Here is a 21,683-nt window from a genome sequence, read left to right as displayed (position 1 = left end):
GAAAAAACAAAACAAAACAGAAAGGAAGAGGGCTAGTAATACTGGATCTCAAACTATACCACAAAGCTGTATTATGAAAACAATATAATATTAGATTAAAAAAATACTGAAAATACTAGATAAAAAATAAGAAAAGTTGATAAGTGAAACAAATTATGAGAACACTATTCTAGTGTTTGATAAATACAAAGATCTTAGCTACTGGAGCAAGAATTCACTATCTGGCAAAAATTGTCAAGTAAACTGCTGGAAACTAAGCATGAACCTATATCTCATACTATATTTTAAGACAAACTCCAAAGAGGTACATGATTTAGACATAAAAAGTAATATCATAAACATTAATTATTAATTAATAAACATTAATTGATTAATCAAAAAATTAATGAAGCATACAAGAAATTATCTGTCAGATCTACAGTTCAGGGGAAAAAAATCATGACCAAAATAGAGAAACAGAGGTTCACAGGAGATAAATAATTTTGATTACATTATATTTAAAAATTCTTGCACAAACAAAACCAATGCAACTAAAATTAGAAGATGTGGAAACCTAAGAAAAAAGTCCCCAATAAAAGTTTCATTTCTAAGTTATATAGGGAAGGAAGTCAAATTTATAGGAATAGGCCACTCCAACTGAGAAAAATATGAATAGATACCGTTTTTTACAGGGGAAAAAAAATCAAAGCTGGCAATAGCCATATAAAAATATTTTAAATCAATAATAGAGAAATGCAAATTGAAACTGAAGAATCACCTATTACTTATCAGATTGGTTATGTTGACCAAAAAAAAAAAAAAGAAAAAGAAAAAAAAAAAGAAAATGAAAGATGTTTGAAGGTGCTGTGGGAAAATAGAGACTGAGTTACTAACTGATCCAATCATTCTAAAAAGCAATTTGAAACTATGTCTAAAAAAATGTTCATACTCTTTGACCCAGAGATACTGTTATTAGTTTTATGCCTCAAAGAAAGTGTTGGTTTTCTCTTCCTTGGAGGTCTTCAATCAAAAGCTAAATGAATACTTTTCAAGTACACTATGGGGCAACTATATAGTACAGTGACTAGACTGCCAAGTCTTAAGTCAAGAAGACATCTTCAGAAATTCAAATCTCACTTCAGACACTTACCAGCTGTGAGACTCTGGGCAAGTCACTCAACCTTGTCTGCTGTAATTCCTCATTTGTAAAATGAGAAGTAGCAAACTCCTCTAGTATCTTTGCCAAGAAAACCCCAAAAGGAGTCAGGAAGAGTTGGTCACAATTGAAAAATGACTAAACAACAAATTGTATTATAATAGGAAATTCCTTTCAGAAATTGATAGGAATGAGATTTCCATTTTCACAATGCTCTTTTCCTAATCCAAAACCTATTGTTAACCAGCTCAACTCCACAGTAATTTTGTATTTTCTAATCTGTTATCTCACAATTCTTATTGACAACACTTTGCCAAATTCCAATCCTACATAATTTCTGCACTTCTACTCACATTCTACTTTACAAAACTGAAGGAAGTCACACAACTGAAAAGATAATATCACATATGTCCTTATATAACTTTATCTGTGTCTCAATGAAGCAAGATAATCCTTTTACTCCTTCCCATTCCTTCATATAGAGACTATATCAAACATTCTCTTCTATCCTCAGTCCTTCCATATCTTTCCTCATCCTCACTCTTCAGCTGAAAAGCTTATTTTACTGAGAAAACGGAATCTTTTGGTTGTTAGTTTCTCATCTCAAAACCCTTTAAGCATCATTTTCCACTCTTCTCCTTTCCTCAAGTCTGATAGTGAGGCAACCTTTTTTCTTCATTCCATTCAGTGTTCTTCAGGATTACCAACTACCTACTTGATATTTTATACCAGACATCCCATAGACATTTTAAATGAAACAAGTTCAAAACTGAGCTCTTCTCCTGTGTACTAATTCATCTTCCAAACTTCCTTATCTTTGTGGAGAGTCTTGTTATTCTTCTAGTCTCCTAGTTTAGCAACTGTGGCATTGTCATCTACTCCTTACTTTTATTCATCAGTATATCCAATTGGTTACCAAATTTTGTTTGTTTCTCCACATTATTTTTCATCTAACTCCTTTCCTGGTACCTATATAGTCAAACCCCACCTTAGTTCAAACGCATCACACTGTCATGGACCATGTCATCCCCTACTCAAATTTATGAGAATCCCTATTGATTTTGTTATGAAATATAAATGTTTGGTTTTAAAAAACCTTCACAACCCATTTCTCCAATTCAATATGAATTCTCACCATTCTTATCAAGTCTACCAAGTCCAGCAAAATTGGCCTTTCTTCTGTTCTTCTTATACAAATGATCCTCCATTTTCTGTCTCAATGCTTACCTCATAGAATCCCTCATTTACTTCAAGACTCATTAAAGCACCATTCAGGGGTTCTCAAACTATGGCCTGCAGGTTAGATGCGGCCCACTGAGGACATTTATGTAAATTCCTTAAGGCACAGTTTGTTTTTTTCCATCTTGTCCTTATATCCTCAGAGTACAAAACATAGTATGTGAGTAGCAGGTATTTATTTAAATAAATGATTATTGATTGATCTCTGTGGAAATGAATTTCAGTACTTCTATCACCAACAAATACATTAAGATCTAAATAACAAGTCATTTCACTTTTCTATACCTCTATCACCATCTGTAATATGTCAAGGTTGCATTAGATGGACTCTAAAGTCTTTCTACTTCTAAACACAACTAAAGGAATAGTTTCAAAGATCCCATCTAATTATACAACTATGATTCTATAATAGAAAGGAAATTCCATGTTATAAATGGCCTGAATCAACAATGCCCACAGTCACCCAAGATAAACACAGATTTAATGCAATGCTAAAATAGCAATGAATTTCTTTATTGAACTGGCCAAGTTCATAATAAAATTTTAAAATAGCAAATAATACTCTGATTTTAAATGGACTTGCATTTTCAGACTTTTAAAATATTTTAAAACGTTTTATCAAATCTATCTGGTACTCAGCCAGAAAGAGATCAATAGAAGAGAAAAAGGGTTTCAAATATCAAAATATTTTTATAAGATTATAGTAGATTAAAAACTAAATGAAAAGCTGGTTAATAATAAAAAAATTTAATGCACATTATGAAATTTAAATTTTAAACCATGAAAAATACACATGAAAATTTAGCTGGAGTAGAGACAAATATTAAGAAAATGAAAAAGGCCTTTTTAATCTCATTTCACTGTAATAAAACTATGTCATGTCTTACTTCAAGGCAGATAAAAGAATATTAAGCAAACAAAAGAAGTTATTGGTAAATATATATACTCAATTCCATTAAAGCTTTAAGTTCTTTACAGCAAAAACTGAAGAAGACAGAAGGCAATTTTCTTTAAATATGCATTTAGTAAACATCTCATATCTATAGCAAAAACCAATCTGTTTCCACAAAGAACTGATATTCTATTAAAAGAAACAACATGTACACAGAAAATAAATTAAAATATATACTAAGAACATAAAATGGTATGCTCTAAGATGGAAGTTTTAACTGGAAGTATTAGAATAAACTTCCTCAAGGTAGTATCATTTGAATTGAGCTTTTACAGAAGCAAGAGATTTTGAGGTGGATGTGAAGGAATAGGGGGATAATTAGGAAAAGGAACATATGCATTAGTACATAAAGAGGAGTAGTGTGAAGTAAGTTTGGGGAAAAGAGGTTAGAATAAGACTGTGAAAGGCCTTAGAAGTTAATGATGAATTTCTATTTCAGGGTACAAGCAAAAAATAATCACTGGAACTTCTTGAACAAGGAAATGGCAAGATCAGTTTGGGACATGTTAATTTTGGGAAGCCTCTAAGACACTCAGGTGGAGATTATATCAGGTAACTGAAAATACAGGACTGGATCTTAAAAGAAAATTGAAGGTACCTGCATAGAGATGTCAGTTAAATGTATATAGAGTGAAGAGATAATTGGGAGAGGCCTACAACAAATCCCTGGAATACACTCACTCATAAACAATGAGACACGGATAATATCTTGGCAAGGATCAGACAACCGAGTGGGCACAAAACCCATAACAGAAAAGTGTCACAAAATCTCAGGAAAGAGAAAGTGTGGTATTTATCTCTTCAAGCACAAAATCCAATCCTCAATGGATAAGCAGACAACTGTGAAGTCAATTCAGCAAATGCTTATTAAGCAATTGCAAAATACTATACCATACACTGAAGAAAAAGACAAAATTGAAACAGCACCTGTCTTCAATGAGTTTATAATCTACTAGGAAATATATAACATATGCATACTATGTCATATATTATCCAAATTATAAGTTATATCTTTTATATTTATGTGTGTGTTGTGTGTGTATATACGTACACATCATCATTTCAAGTAGGAAAGTTAATGTTTAGGGAAGAGTCAAAGAAAGGCCTAAATCTTCATGCAGATGTGTTTTGAAGGAAAGCTCAGCATTCTAAGAAATATGACAAGTAAGTACATTCAAATCATGGTGGTCCAAATGCACACAAAAGCTAGCAAGTCAATTTGACAGAAGAATATAAAAAGATAGATGGGTGACTGATTGAAGAGTTTTAAATGTCAGACTGAGATATTTTGTATTTTATGCTAGAGGCAATAAAATAGCTATTGGAGATTTTAATAGAAGTGTCTCTTTTTAGAAATATCAACTTGACAGATTATGAAAGAAAAATGGTAAAGATAAAACACCATAATAAATCTATTTTGAGGTATCAACTCAAACCCATCAAAATGGCCAAAAAATAAAAAGTTCCATAATACTTATATATAGGAGATGTGAAGGCAAAAAACTAAAAACTGCCAAATGCCAAGATTACAAGGTGCTATACAAAAAGACTTAAATAAATTAAACATATGAAAATTTTGGTGGTGGAGTTTGCTTCAGAAATATCAAAGTATGTACAACTCAAGAAGCAAAGTTCCAGTTTTTTTTTCAATATACAAAAATTTGCATCCTGAATACTGAGTTTATCTCAATGATGTATATATTCAAGAAAAAACAATCTAATATGTAATATTTGAATTTACTCTCTAATATTACCTAACTCACTCAGTAGTGTCATAACTAATATATTTCTTCTATATCTTAGTTTTCCCATATGAAAAATGAGGAATGGAATGATGATTTATTTCACTTGAGGTAGATTTAAAATTACAGGATCAAATACTTTATATTTAGAAGACAGCTTTGAGATCATATAATCAAATTTCCCTTTTAAAGGTGAGGAAATGGACACACAAAGGTAAAGTGACCTGCTGGAGATCACATAATGCAGGTCTAACCTGGGATACTAGGCCTTCTAAGTTCAAATGCAGCATTTTTCCCCCATATATCCCTCTGCTTCTCTTGTTCTAGAAAGACAAATACTATGTAAATATTATTCTGAAGAGACAAGTCAACCTTATGTTACACCTAATAAACTGCCCATGTTTTTCTAAACATTAAGTAGATTATTTCTTAATGGTTTGAATAATAACAATTTCAGATTTTTTTTGAAAGGGAAGGAAATAAAGAGTTAAAAACTAGATTCCTAAACAATTACAAAGTACCTAATTTCAACAAGATTTCACTCACTTTCTCCATTTTTATTTTTCACTGGATAAAGCAATAAATCTATTTCCACCAACACACTACATTCTATTATCTCTATGCTCCTACTCACTATAAAGTCAACAGTCCACTGCAACTGGGACCTTAGACAAATCATATCACCTCTTGAGTTTTCCCATCTACAAAATAAGGTACTTGAATAAATTATTTCTTACATTCCTTACAGCACTAATATTTCCCAGAGATTGATTTTTAAAAAGGGGAGCGGGAAGAGACAATGCTGGAACATTTTACACACACACACACACACACACACACACACACACACACACACACACACACACACACTTTCCATATATGCCACAAACAAAAGGGACACCAAAATTATTTTATTTCATGTATAATCATGGGCAAGTACTGCTCAGGTATGCCAGGAAAACAGAAATAACATGAAACCATGAGTCTCCATTTCATGCCTTTAAAAAAAAAAAAGATATATTATAAATCCCAGATGTTACTTTTGTCTTCTTTATCTATAATTTCTTATGAACCTTCTTCTGTTTTATGCATTTTTTAAAAAATAATGGCCCTCTTTTTTTGGTATCACTATTGTTAATTTCTTTTCCTCTAAAACTCTCCATTAAAATCAGAGCTGGGAAGAGGAAGGGGAAACCTTCATACATTTAAGTTATCATATTCACTTAAAAATTGACCCAAAATTGAAATAAAAAGACTGTCTAGATAACTGTCTAAATCACAAATAGCATCTAAAAATATATTTTTAGAAAGAATTTGTCAAGTGACCATGAATATATAATGTCACTTATAAGAAAAGTTATTCCCTAATGTCTATTCCTTTCTAGTTCACATTTAAAAGATTATTTAATGCACTTTAGGAACTTAAAAAAAAAAAAAACTTTTAAAAAATGAAAAATCTTACTACATAAACAATAAGAAAAAGGAAGTGAGTCAAAGAAAATGTAGCCAAATTTTTAAAAAATTTAAATGAAAATATCCCCTCCAGACAAGGGTATTTTATTTATTTACAAAACTTATCACACATCCCTAGAATCACTCTATAACTAATTATGTATTATAGACCTATATGTAATTATTTCCAATAAATTACTAATAGTACTTCACTGAATATTATAGAATTTCAGTAAGGAATTATTTATATAGTAAAATATTACAATATTACAAGTTAATATTAACATCTAAAATTCAGAAATCACTTTTTGTAGAATACTGTGATATTAATTTCTAACATTTTCTTAGGGGATGGGCACCTCAAAATATATAAACCACAGTGATAAATTTAGTACTCCAATTTTTCTTATGATTTAGCATTAAAAATGCTACTTATAATACAACATAAGAGCTAGATTCAGAGTTAAGTGATTCAGTGAAGGCAGTGAAGATCATACTGAAGTGATCTTGGGCAATTCACCAAACCTCCAAACCTCCACAAATGTTAAGTATTTTAATTTCTAAACTAAGGAAATTTGGACAGGATGATCTCTAAAGATCCCTTCTAACTCCAGATCTATGATCCTCTGCCAAGACTTGTTAAGAATAGAAAAATACAATGTTTTGTCTGTCATTAGATTAAATCTACTCTTATTCTTCAAGTATAATTATAAATGAAATATAACTGACTATTTAAGAAAAAAATAACCCTCATATAGATGAATAACTTCTGTAGTACTTGATTTTGTTTTTTTCAAGTATAATTATAAATGAAATATAACTATTTAAGAAAAAAATAACCCTCATATAGATGAATAACTTCTGTAGTACTTGATTTTGTTTTTGATTTTTTTTCCCCCCTGAGGCTGGGGTTAAGTGATTTGCCCAGGATCACACAGCTAGGAAGTGTTAAGGGTCTGAGACCAGATTTGAACTCAGGTCCTCCTGAATTCAAGGCTAGTGCTCTATCCACTGCTCCACCTAGCTGCCCCCGATTTTGTTTGTTTTTTAAAAAATTAACCTCATTACTTTTTCATAATACCATATGATTTACTAATATAAGACATTAATATATTAATCCTTCTTTAAACTAATTCATTTGTCTCTAATAATAGTGTATTATAAATAACATGCAGCATAATGATAAAGAAGTGAAAGCACAAAATGAATTTAGCTAGCATAAATCTCATCCCCTCCCCCAATAAATCTTTCAATCCCCCTACTTCTGTACTTTCCAATTTCACTTATTTATTTCTGCTGTACTGCCATCAGGGTTTCCCAAGTCCTTACAATCCCTTCATGTATCAGTAAAGCACCAGCTCTGCATATGTCAGAAGAGTCAGTGAGGTACTCACTCTTCACCTTTAACACTTATCTTGAGTTGATACATTTTTTCCTTCAGCTATAGCAAAATAACTTAGAAAATATTTGAGAAAGAGGACTACCCATATTTAAGAAATAACAAAGCTTTGAAAAGAATAAAATTATATTCCTATACACTTTACCAGGATCATAAAGAAAAAGAGCAAGCCAAAATTTAATTGACTCTACTGATAAACACTATTAGGTCCATTTCACAAGTTACATTTTCCCCAGAATCCTGCATTATACTTCAGTATCTGTGACTTTTGCCTCCACTGTCAACAATGTTAAAGCGCGCACACACACACACACACACACAGAAATGAGGTTGGGATGTAGTAGACAATCTAGTTAGAGATATCAAATATTCCATATTAGCACAGAATTCAACATACCATCAAAATCAAATGTTTAATAAAAAAAAGAGAATCAACAGCATAATAAATCTGCAATTTTTCAGTAGAAGATCACCAAGTGTTACCAGTTACATATGAAGTAAGAATGCTACATTTTTACCTAAGATAGAGTTAAATGTTTTAATTTTTTTATTTTAAGAGAATCAGGACCAGAAAGAGATCCAAAAAAACACAGAATTCCCTTACCACAGACTTAAAAGTAATGAGTTTCATTCAATGTCCCATTCTAATCACATTTAAAACCATGCAAACAAGGAAATTAGCTTTCTACAGTCAAGAAATTCCACTATTTAAAAAAAACAAAACAAAACAAAAAAAAACATCAGTACACATCACTTTATTAAAGTGGATTTTTTTTCCTTTTTTTGGACATGAATATATTCCTCCCTAAAGTTCAGAAGACTTAAATACAACCAAAGAGTAATTAAAATTAGTTGGCTTATAGATTCTTCTACATTTTATCAATATAGCTTACTGCATAAATAAAGGGGAAAGAATTGGAGAAAACAGTATGATGCCAAAATCTCTTTTTGTTCAAATAAGGCATAGAGAAACTTTGTTAGCAACACAAAAAAAAAAAATCTAAGAAATCTGCAAAATATTTTAAACTCTCATATTCTAGTCTCTGTCATGGCTACTTAAACCAACTGCTTCATAAATTTCTGAATAAAAAATATTAAGGAATGAGAATCATCTTTGGAAAGGTTAAACTTTTCATCTCTTGCTCTAAAAACCACTATCACCTTAGGATAAATATCTGAGAAACTAAAAATAAAAATTCAATCAATTTCTCCGAATTCTATTCTGTTCTGTCAATGACTAAAATGTCAATTTTAGTGCTTCAGTTTTCCCTTTTAAAAAAAAGTCATCCACCTGCCCCAGAGGAAATTTACAGTGAGTTATCAATTAATCCTTTACAAACAAACAGAAAAATCAAAGAATAAAAATTATTCTAACAACATTTTATTATGCTAACCAACTATTTTCAATTCTGCAAATGTGACTAAAATTAAAAATTGCAATTTTCTTACTTTATATTGATTTCCTGATCCCCCTCCCCCAATGGAATAATGTTACTGGAAGGATACATGCATGAACAGATTGAAATTTATTCTTCTGGCTTTCAGGATTGCCAAGGTGGGGAGGATTCTGAAATAAGGAACCTGGGAGAAAGTTGCAAACTGATGGTATTCCTTTAAATGCAACTACATAATAAGATATAGACCCTAAAGAGCTAAATCTACTAACCTCTACAGTCAATGCGAGACATGGTTTATCCAGCCTTGACAAAAATCCTCTGGACCACCAATGGCATTTGTTCATCCACACGTACATATGCAATTGTATAAAGAATCTATTCTTCAGAGTACGAAAAAAAGAAATACAATTTTAAGATGCAAACTTATAGAGCTGCCACTGTGTAAAAAACATTAGCACTTTTCATTTTTAAGTCAACATCTTTGAATATGTCTTGGGTATCAACTCCAAGTAAGAAAAAACTGTTAGTTAACACCAGGATGAAAAAAAAAAAAAAAGAAAACAAATGTTTCCATATAAACTTTTTTTTTAATTCAAATACCAAAATGCTGAACATTTTTTTAAAAATCCAACACTAAAATACATTCCACTTTTATTTCAAAATATACTACCATAGAAGCATGGTATAGTAGAGAGAAAATAGGATTCAGAGTCAGAGAACCTGGATTTGAGCCTCACTTCTGTCACTAATTGTCTTGGTCAGGTCTTTGGGCCTCAGTTCCTTCTCTAAAAAAATGAGGAAAATACACAAGACAGTTCTAAGATTCCTTCTGCATCAATGATATTATGAACCTAGGAAAAACCCATTTTAATGTAGAGTATTTTTTAAATTTGTAAACTTGCAGCTTTCAAGTACATGTGAAGTCAAGATTCAACTTTTCAGAATTTACTTCTTTTGGGTTTTTTGGCCCAGATCATGGCAGGAAAGTCCCTTTGTTGAAAGAACTATTAGGATCTGCAACTTGTCTTAATTTTTAAAAGTTACAAAGTTGTCCAGGCCATTGAAAAGTTAAACTATGTGCCCAACGTGACACAGCTAATGTGTGTCAGAGTAAGGACTTGAATCCAGGTCTTCCACACTCCAAGTCCAGCCTTCTATCCATGGAGACAGGCTGCCGCATAAAAAAATAGTTAAGATTTAGGAAAGTAAAGATCTGAATACAAATATAAACATAACCTAGGTTTGAGATCAAACGTTTTTAATTACTCCTCACTAGTTTTAACATTCTCCTTGTTAATTTACTTAGCAAACATTTTTCATTAATGTAAACTCCAACTTGGGCACTAAATTAATGAAGTTCTATTGTAAATTAATATACCAAAGTACTTTTAATTCCTATTATAAAACACAGATTCAAATATACCTTCCTGACCCTGATCAACTCAACATAATCTCTCTGGGTCTCAATTTCCTCATGTATAAAGTGAATAGGACCTAACATGAGATCCTTAAATAACTTCCTAGCTCTTAAAAAAAATTTTTTTATCCTCTGTAAATTTTCTGACAAAATCCCATCAAAAAAAAAAGTTTAATACTTCTTAACTATAAGTAACTGAAGCAAATTTAAACACTTTCAAAATAGTTTATATCTCAAATTTTGAACAAAATGGTTGTCAATTCTATAGCAGAAGCCATATATAAAGATATTACCTCTGAAGAGATAGAGGCCTATGTATACTATAGGGCATATAATTACAAAAATGAAAATTCATCTTATTTCATTGAAAAAGTATTACAAATCCCTCACATGGGGCAGTTAGGTGGCACAGTACACAGAACCTGAAGTCAGGAGAACCTGAGTTCAAATCTGACCTCTTAATGCTTCCTAGCTGTGTGACCCTAGGCAAGTCACTTAATCCCAGTTGCCTCAGCAAAAAAAAAAAAAAAAAAAAAAAGTCCCTCACATACAGCAGAATTCCTATATTTCATTCACAACTTTTGGGATAGTTTGTTGCACAAATTTGAATAAGATACTATCCCTGTAAATTTTTAAAATGAGAAATAGAGATGAAAAAATAGTTTTTAAAACACTTGTAATGTTTCTAATATAGGATCAAAAAGAATGAATTGCTTCTTTTTCTCAAAACCTGTCAAAAGATGAAAGGTGTACTAATAAATTGATATAACCCCAAATAATGCTAGTGTCAAACTTTTACTCCAATTGGTACAAGTATGAGAAAGATATGATGGAGGCCAAAAAAAAATTTTTTATTACAAAATCACAAAGATTATTGGCATATATTCTGCTCTCTGAGATAACAAAAAAAATTATCCCCCCAAAAGTATCCCCAGTATCTAGAAATCAAAGCTAATTAAAATTAAAGTCCAACTTCTGGTGGGAGATTTGAGAACTTAAAAAATGGCTAAGTACTTAGCATATTTTTTTTCTTTTAAGTAATGCACTGCCTTATTTTTCTAAGAACCAAAATCCTCTAAGTATATTTAGTAATCTAATTGTAACCCAAGTTTAATAACACAAGATAATTGCTCTCAAATTTGTGATTAATCCTTTGTTCCACAAAACTGAAACTCCCTATTATTTTACTGGACAGAGGTATAGTAATGCTGTTTATTGGCACTATTATTTGAATTTTGAACTCAACATTTTCAAAGTGGCTAAATAATTGTCAAAATCCTAGAGTGAGGGTCAGTAACTTTCCCCACTATGTTGTGCCATTTAACAAAACATATTAGGCAGGACTAAAATAGAAGCTATATGCTCAAACTAGAGGAATGCAACAATGATTGAAATTTTGGCATGTATATGTCAATTTAATCAAATTAATTTCAAAGAAAATGATCTTATCAATACTCATAACCTTCCCACCAATATTAGCATTTTGTTAAAAGCATTATGAGTTGCATTAAAATATCACATGCAGAAAAGAATGAAAGATCAGAATGGAATGTAGTAGTCCCAGGACTCAAGGAAGAGAACAACCCAACCAACCAGTTCATAAAACCTGGAAAGCAAACTGTCTTCATTTTTATCCTTCCTGTTTAGATAAAAGCTGACATCAGAACCTGAAAGGTGAAAAGGTTGATTTTAACATACAAATTAATGAAGAGATTTTCCAGGAAGATTATAGAGGGCTTTTAGTTTATTCCTGTTCTTTCTTTAAAAACCATCTCTTTAGGATTGTAGCATCACATTAAAAGAACACGTTCTGGTAAGTTTAATTATGAAATCTAGCCATGACAACCACTCATCATCAAGTTATAAGTTTATATGAAGAAAAATTTTTCCAAAATGTTTTAACAGCATGATTATCTAGTCAGTTATTTTCCAACAGCTACATACTTTAAGTATTAGACATTACTTGCCAGAATATTACAGGATGTTTCTTCTTGAGTTGTCCTTATCTAACTAAAGATCAAACTGCTCTAAGGATGACTTATAATTCAGAGGTACAGAATGTGAAAGTCCTCAAAACTAACTACCAAGAATAAAGACATTCAGAAATTTGCCTTCTCTTCTTGTCAGAAATATCTGTCCCCTATCAATGAATAGTAGACCAACTTTTCCATTTGTTGGCACAAAATAGTACTATCCTTCTTACCCTTGTCTGAATTCAAAGACTACAAATTTAATTTACTGTATAGACCTAACTAGACCTGAAAACTATGTATTTATTCTCCTACACACACCACACACAAACCATATGTCCTAAAAATAACTAAAAATCCCATTTTCCACATGACAACAGGATACTGCCAAAGTAGTTTCCATTATCTCCAATTTAAAATCAGCTGGATTCGTTGTGCTGGTGATTCTGAAACTGCTGTAAAGGAATCCTGAAACAACCCATTTTTTTTGTTTGTTTCTTTTATTGTTGTTTGTTTCTTAATGAATCTTATGTTATTTTTTAACAAACACTAAGAATAATAATTTTAGATAATTTTATAAGCATTATGCCAAGGTTTTCTTTTATCTGAAGAGTTCTATTATTGTGGAAAAAGTTTGAGAACTATGGTTCTATGGACAAGAAATAGGTTGAAGTATAGCTGGGCTACAATCTGCACGAGTGAAGAATATCACCTCTAATGAGATAATGGATCCATTAAAGCAACAATTGCATTACATTACTTTCTGAACTCTTACAGATCAGGGCTCTAATCTTCTTTGTGTCAAGCACTACTTGGAAAATCTGGTGAATCCAATGGACCCCTGCTCAGAATTGTTTTTTTTTTTTTAATCATAAAAATAAAATATCTAGCATTTCAAAGGAAAACAAAATGCTGCTATCAAAATATAAAAAAGAATTCACCAAACATAGCTAAGAACTCCTTTTCTAAATACTGGCAAAGTATGTGATATTTTTTATAAAACCAAATTAAGGTAGATCACAGACTTGGTTCATGATACTGCTTCTATGGCCTACTTATTTACTTAACAACAAATACCAATATCAAAGAGAAATCAAAAAATTCAAAGTAGTCAACTGTATTTCTTTTAATAACAATAACAAATATACATGCACACACTAATCTAAGGGTTTACAATACACACATTATCTCATTTGCTCCTCACAATAACCCAGTGAGGTAGATAGGTGCTGTTATTATTATCCCCATTTTACAGATGACAAAACTGAGGCTTCGGAGTTAAGTGATTTGCCCAAGGTCATATAGCTAATTTTGAGGCAAAGTCCGAACTTAGGAAAACTGACTTTTCAATGGTTTCCATAAAGTTTGGAAGGATATTAAGTTTAAAAATCATTGGCCATATTTAGATTTCTTACATCCCCAATTTGTATTGTTTCTATCATATCCTTGGAAAATTATGAGCTTATTACTACATCCTAGAAGATTACTGCTTCATGCATAGTTGAAATACATTCCTTCAAATTCTGAAAGTAGGAAAGAGTAGTTTCTCACAGAGAATAATGATATGAATATGAATCACAGAACACATTGGTGGTAATTAATCACAGTTTTTAGTTCATCTGTGTATTATTTTTCCAAAAAGCCCGAATTCCTCAAACACAAGGACTTCCACATACTACCTGTCTACCACAGGGCAGCTTCCACTCTAATAAGCACTTAATGAAAAACAATAGAATTTAATTAAAATAACTGCTCCCTGGAAATCTAACAAAGGATATAGCTAATATAGTTAAGCTTTCAGCACCAAGATTGATATTTCTGTCAATGGAAAAAAACAAAAGACATTCTAAAAATTCAAATTTGCATTAGATTAAATTTATAGAGTGAATGTGTGTGGGGGGGGGGAAGGCATTGGACTCAAAAGATCTGTGTTGGATCTGATCTTTCAGCCTTAGGATTCTTTTCTATAAAATGGGATATTTGCACAACAGCTTTTTATGAAAAAAGTGCTTGTTAATACTTTAAAGTTTCATAATATATGTGAATTATGCCATTAATCATCATCCTAAACAAAAATGTAATTTATATACTTTTTGTTTTTGTTTTTTTAAAGCAAATTATAAATAGAAATATAAATCTTACATCAACTGGAGACATTAAATAAAATGCAAATTTTTTCTTTCAGGTTAAAAATTATGGCACTAAATTTAACACTGGCGATTTAGTGGTTATTTGTGCCATACATCTGACCACTTCCATGAGTTTCAAAAACCAAGACAGATGGCTGTATAAAGCCATACTGCAAGGTATTGATAAAGCAAATATGTGAACTGATCTTATTTCTCTAAAAGCAATTCTAGTACATTAATTCATTTTCCAATAACTCACAATTTATCTAGTTTTCCTTTATTTTGCTAGCTACATGACCATGGGCAACTGTTTAAAAGTGTGTATCTGAAAACACTATGTAAATCTCCAAGTGCTATATAATTCTAAACTATTATTCCCCAAATCACAATCAGTTTAAGTTTCAACAGACAAATTAAAAATATGATGATAATTTGTCCTTAAAATCTATTACATAGCTACATTTATTTGGAAAAGAATCAAATTTGCAAAAGATTATAAAAGTCATCCAATCCAACCTTCTCAATGTATTTAGCTTACTTATGGTATGTTCCAAAAGTAGGTTCTATTTAAGTATTTCCTTATACTGACTGGGTCAAAGTCATCTTACTACTCAATTGGTGCTATACTTAGTCAAAGGTAATATATAAAACTGGATATATCTTCTATTAATGATGGCCTTTCAAATCACATTAGTTCGAGATTCATTCAACAAACATTTATACTAAGGTACCCCATCCTACACTAATATTTTTTCTTATGCTTTTTAAATTCATTTCTAAGTCCCTTCAACCTTTCCTGACAACATAGCTTCAAACCCCCTTATCATCCTAGTCACTTTTCTCAAATTCTCTTCCAGTTTTTAATGTCCCTCTCAAAATCTATTTATCTTGGAAATAAAAATAACTTCTATGAAGCTCTCTATTTTCTGCACAATCCATTCGATTTTTTAAAAAAATGTCCAAACATCGTTTCCTACAGTGTAAAGAAAGTCCTCTGAAGTCAGAGGACTTGGATTCAAATCCCACCTGTGAAAATTTATTCGGGTGACCTTGGCTAAGTCAATAGACTTGTTTGTTTTTCTGCAAAAAGAGAAGATTGGACTTGATGACCTCTAAAGTCCCTTCCAGCTCTAGATATACTATCCATTTTTACGGAGCTGCCAATCTTAGGCTCTTTGTGAAGGCCCAGTTCTTACAGAGGAACATACAAGGACACACGCAAAAGCTTTTTAGGCTCATCCAAAAAACTACATTTCCCATAATGCATTAGAACCTAAATACTTTCCGGTGGGCCGAGCCTCCAATTTATGTGACGTCACAGCTCCTTCAATATGGCTCTGATCTTTGGAATGGTTAAATTTTTGCTCACAGTGGTTTCCCCTGTATCGAGTGTTAGTAGAGCTCTTTCCCTGATACAATACGAAACTTTAACAACTCCCCGTGAAGGAGGCACAAAAAGCCATCGAGGACTTCTCCACCTACCTTCCAACAGAGAAGCTAAAATGCGGGGGACGGGCGGGGAATGTGACAGTGTCTCCTCTTTCGGAGACTGATCCTCCCCCTCGTCCAGCATCAAGGGAAAAATTAATGGGGAAGAAGGGGGGCGGGGGGGAGACGAAGGGTCGGAGATTTCCCACATTTAATTCTTCCAGAAACGTTCATTTCAAGATCTCCAGAGAAATGGGCAGTCCAGTTGTCCCCACTCCAGGGAGAACATCGAAGGGAGGGGCAGAAAGAGGAGGGGAGGGCAGATAGAGAGGGGGAGTGGAAGGGTACCTGGCCCGAGCTTTCACACGTAACACACATGCTCAACCATCACACATACGCACATGTAACATACAAACACATTCATCACACAAACCTCACATCCATCCATCATACACATATCACATCCATCACAGACATGCACATTCATCACACACACACATACACACACACACACTCACACACACACGTCCCTCCGTTCCACACCACCTGTTCCAAAACCTCCCAGGCCAGGGCAAGCTAAGGCTGGGAAATGGGGGGCGGGGGGTCTGGACATGAGTTCCCCCCTCCCCCTCTTCTCAAAGAGAGGGGTAAAGATAGAGGCCCCGCCCGGGGCTGGGGTTTCAGTTTCTCAACATGACGCTGCAAACCATAGGCCTAAAAAGAATCAGGGCGGCGGCGGCAGCTACAGCTTTGGCTTCTCCTCCCCGCCTGGGCCCCTTCCGCGCCCCCCCACCTCGGTCCTCAAAACCAAAAAACGTCCCCCTCGCAGCCCCCCCCGCCGCCCGGGCCTGCCCAAGGACACCGCAGCCCAGGGGGCCCGGCGAAGGACACCCCATCGAACCCAGCTCCGCACTTCGGGCAGCCGCAGAGGCAGCAGCCGCCGCCCCAGGAGCGGAGGAGGAAGGGAAGCCGTTGGTCGGTCTGCCCGGATCACTTACTGAGCTCGTCCTGAGAGGCAGAGGCGGCCGCAGCCATGTTGCACCCCGGGAAGGGAGGGAGCGAGCGGAGCCGTGGGAGGGGGCGGGGCGGAGAGGAGGGGGCGAGGCGGGGGCGGGGCAGGGAAGGCCGGGGTGGGGAGGGGGCGCAGCGGGCTGAGGCCTGTCCGAGGCCAAGGCCACCCAGCTCCCGCTCGGGCTCGGGCTCGGGCTCCTCCTCTGGCCAGGCGGGCCGCGACCTCTCCCCGGCTTCCTTCAGGCCTTTCTCTCTCCGCCGGCGGCGAAATTCCGAAAGGGAGAGAGACCGCTCTTCTCCGAGCGTTTCTGCGCGGTTCCTGCGGCCCCGCTGCAGCCTCTCGGCCTTCTCCCGATAGCCCGCGGTCCGTCTCAATCTTTCTCTGGCTCTGTCTGTCTCCCCCCTCCCTCCCTTTCTACCTCTGTCTCTCCCTATTTCTCGGCCTCTCGCTCGCTAGCTCTCGTCTCTCTCTCCCCCAGTCTGTCTCGCGCCCTCTCCGCCTCTCCCCTGACTTTCCGAAAGCCCGGCCCGGACGGGCGACGAGGCGGCTCTGCCGGAGCCTCCTCCTCCTCCCCCCCAGGCCCGCGCCCCCCACACCGCGGCTGCGTCTCCCCGCTTCGCCCGCTCGGCTCCCTTTAGTTTTATATTTAGAAAAAGCTGAGCCATCCTCCCCGCTCCCTCCCCCCGCTCCCTCACACGCGCGCGCGCTCCCTCCCCACTCCTCCCTCCCTCCTTCCTTCCTCGCTCCCCTTTCTCTCCCCAGCGTCTGCCGCCCAGCGTCCCCCCTCTCACAGTTGGGAAATTAACTAATCCTAGAGCTCCCCGCACTGTGGGAGACTGGGAGCAAACGAGATGCCCCCGCGGACTCCCCGACCCTGCCCGCCGGCGCGTGTGGCTTCCTTCCCCGCTTCCCGGCGGCCGCTAACTATTTAGTTGGATTTGGGGAACGCATCCAGCTCCCCTTCTTTTCCCCCAGGTCTTCCAGGCAATCCGAGCGCTAATCGGCGCGAGGAGCGACTGACCTGAGTCCACGATGACCTCCATGGCCGGAGATGGTGCACTTCACTCGCTGGAGGAGGAGGAGGAAATATGGGTAAACCCTCAAGTGAAAAAGGGAGAGAGAGGAAAAAAAACGTGAGTTTCTCCCCCTATCTGTGGAAGGAGCTTGTAGCAGCCTGAAGAATTTTTCCCGGACCCCGTGCGGCGCCGGCGGCTTACCGGATTTTGCAAGACGTGTGTTGTAACCAGTGACTTTCCTTAATCGCAAATTGGAAGCCTCGTCCGGAGAGCCGCGTGGCGCTGGCTCCCGACCTCGGCAGGCTGGTTTAAAGGGAGAAACCGCGTGTCATAAACTCCTCGCTGAGCGTGGGGCGGCGGAGCGAGACTCGCAGGCCCCTCCCGGCTAACTCTCAGGCATCCACTTGACTCGAGCTGTGCTGCTTGTGTCTACAAGAGCCGAGAAGCACCTGCGCACAGTTCTTCTGCCCCCAAAATGCATTATTCAGAGGTTAACATTTTGGGGTTGCTGATTTAAAAAATGAAAATGTCCAAGGAAAAAGATCCTGGATTTGTGATTCCATTGATAAGGAGAACTATTCTATAGTGAGCAAACTTAAATTGGGTCAGGGCAGCAACACCTTCCCCACTCTTGTAGTCCAGAGTGCGGAGGTGGATGGGTCAGTCTCACAGCCAGAATGTGTACTGGTAAGATTTGAACCTGGGTTTCTCAAAGCAGCTCCAAGGCCAGTTCTGTTCATTATGCCGTGCTGTGACTCAGAAAGAAAAACCGGAATTGGAATCAGTTTAACAATTTTACTCTTCGAATTAGAACAGGAAAACAAATATGCTATTAAATCCCTTTAGGGCGCTGCAGCCAAATTGAGCCAGTCTAAGTAAAGTCACTTGGTCCTTCCCGTCAAATGTCCTCCTCTGTAAAGTGAGGGTTTGGACAAGTTCATCTGGAAGGCCCCTTTCAGCTCTTAACTATAACCCTCCCATGTTCCTTCTAGTATTCACTGATCTACTGACCAGTATCACCCATACCTGTAAATGACTTCCCGATTCCTTCCCTGCCTCCTTCCTCTAATGGATCATAGGGTTTAGAAATCTATGGGCCTTCAAGAATCATCTAACCTAATCCCTTCATTTCTCTATGAGGAAAATGGGGCATGAAAAGGTGAAATTGTCCAAGATCATCTAGATAGTAAGTAGAAGAACTTGAATTCAAAGTCAGCTAAACTATATAAACTATAGCTGTTTGTATATATAGCTTCTAACAAAGTCCTAAATTCCTCAGCAACAGGAAGTGGCTTCATCTTTCCAGCCTTCATAACTAGCACAATACTTTGCATCGTGTTAATAATTTTTGCTGAATTACATTATTAAAAGTTTCCTATTTATATTAGCTATAAAGAATTTTTGATAATTCTAATAATGAGTATTTTTGCATATGTGTGACTTTTCCTCTACTATCTACTCAAATGTTAAACAATAGGATATCATATTTTAAATGATCTTACTGTCAGAAATTAAATTATATGGCATAGGATGTCTGATATTTTTTCATGAAATATGGAAAAATATCAAATTCCTTCCTTAGAACAGGAATCCTTAAATCCCTAATTCATGTTGTGAGGACGAATAAAATAAGTCAACTACTTTGCAGTCATTACATGAAAGATGTAAGCCTTCTACAGAGTTTTATGAGAGAACAAAGACATAATAAAAAAGATGACACTTTGTTGGTGTGGGTGATGCTGTGGAACTATAGCTGAAAAGGATCTCAGAAGCCATCAGTCCAACTAAATGACTGTGCAGATAAGTAAAGTGAGCCCCAAAGAGTTAAGTGGCTTACTCAAGGTACAACATATAATTATTGTTATGGTCATTCTTTGAAACCATTTGAAGTTGTCAGCTATTTCCCATGCTATCTCACATTGTTGGGATGTTTGTTTCTTCCCTAAAAACAATCTTTGCTTAGTCTGTTCCCTTCTCCAGTAACATTTCATCAGATTTATAACTCAATACCCACCAACTTCATGTATCCATATCACAAGAAAGAAACAAATAGGCTTATGACTAGCTAAATATGTATTTCATAAAGTTCATATCTTGAAGCACTTTACTATTAGGAAAAGCCTTCATTCACAGTCTCACTCTTATTTTATGTGCCATTCTAACAAGCTTTGTTGGCTGATTTCTAAACATTAGAAGCAGCAACTAAGAAGTAATTAGATAGGTATGATAGCCAGGTAAACTGACAGCATGGGAAGGGAAGAAAGCAGAGGGAAAAGCCCCAAAAATTGTTAAAGTATTGAATGGGAGGTAGCTACAGGAGAAAAAAAGTGATGGGGTGGCTTGAAGAAGAGTGCATCAATATATTAAAAAGTTAAATGATTTATGTATTTATAATATACATTTACATTATAATATTTATAATGAATATTTATTTGCATTTCTGAAGTACTTAGGAAGTACCTTTACATCTATTTGATCCTTACATTCCTACAAAAAAAAAAAGAAAAAATAGTGACCACAATATTCAACTTGCAAACATCTACAAACAAGAAGAACACAAAAATGTGTATAAGTAGGAGTCTTTTCCAATAGCAAAGACTTGCTTTTTCTGGGTATCTCTAGGGCCTAGCAGAATGCTTAACACATAGTAAGAACTTAATAAATAATCATTAAAGGATTGATTGACAAGATGAAATATGTACTCAAAAATGTATAGAATATCATTTTGAAAAACAGAAACTGAATGAGGAATAATGAATACATAAGGATAGTAAAGGGATGGGAAGGACTAAATTTTAAGGGAAATTCAATAATTCAAGCAAAGAAAAGGAGAAAGCCGAATTCATGGAATAAATTTCATGATGATCTACAAACTCTTAAGACTGAAGACTGTGGGACAACAAAATAAAGGTAATGGAGGAAAGGGATTTGTTAAGAGGGAAGGCCTATCCTCATCTCACTCTTGAAAGAGAATGGAATTTTTATCATTAATGAACATTCACATGTAAGGATAAAGAGAGATAATGTTGTTTGAGGGTTACTGGGGTGGTTTTTTGGGGGGATGGGGAAGTCAAGGTGGAGAGGAAAGGGAATGATTTGTACACATTAGAAAATCTCTGAGAATGAGTTGTACTTCCCAGAATTGCATTCCAATCTTGTGAATTTTCAAGAGCAGCTGGCACATAGAGTGGTAAGGGGCACAATAAAACCAAGAATAAATTATCCTGGCCTCAAAAGAGTTTTGAATGAACTGGTAAGAGAAAGTAGAAAACTTTGTGACTCAAAACACAAAGTAATTCACAGTATACAATATATAATTCCTCCTTCATGAACTGATATTTTAAAGTGCAAAACAAAATAGAAAAAAAAAAAAGTAATATCTATTGATGTAATAA

General features: G+C 35.4%; 1 protein-coding gene across 4 annotated transcripts in view; it reads right to left on the bottom strand.

Moving 5' to 3' along the window:
* ECPAS (Ecm29 proteasome adaptor and scaffold) overlaps positions 1 to 18,433 on the bottom strand; it is a 155,650-nt gene extending 137,217 nt beyond the window's left edge. Inside the window, exons 1-2 of one of the 4 annotated variants that reach the window (XM_074280885.1) lie at positions 17,259 to 17,383; positions 9,586 to 9,696 (exon numbers count right to left, since the gene is read on the bottom strand). In XM_074280885.1, the coding sequence (XP_074136986.1) occupies positions 9,586 to 9,607 (22 nt within the window). In that variant the 5' untranslated portion in view covers positions 9,608 to 9,696; positions 17,259 to 17,383. Of the gene's footprint in view, positions 1 to 9,585; positions 9,697 to 16,314; positions 16,421 to 17,258; positions 17,384 to 18,293 lie in introns of those variants that run through there. The other 3 variants (XM_074280886.1, XM_074280887.1, XM_074280884.1) reach the window with 3 other exon arrangements.
* Between the last annotated feature and the right edge of the window lie 3,250 nt (positions 18,434 to 21,683).

Source organism: Sminthopsis crassicaudata, chromosome 1 (assembly GCF_048593235.1).
Source record: "Sminthopsis crassicaudata isolate SCR6 chromosome 1, ASM4859323v1, whole genome shotgun sequence".
NCBI classification, from domain to species: domain Eukaryota; kingdom Metazoa; phylum Chordata; class Mammalia; order Dasyuromorphia; family Dasyuridae; genus Sminthopsis; species Sminthopsis crassicaudata.
The sequence above is the reverse complement of the archived record's forward strand: the minus strand, read 5'-3'. Positions and strand labels throughout refer to the sequence as shown.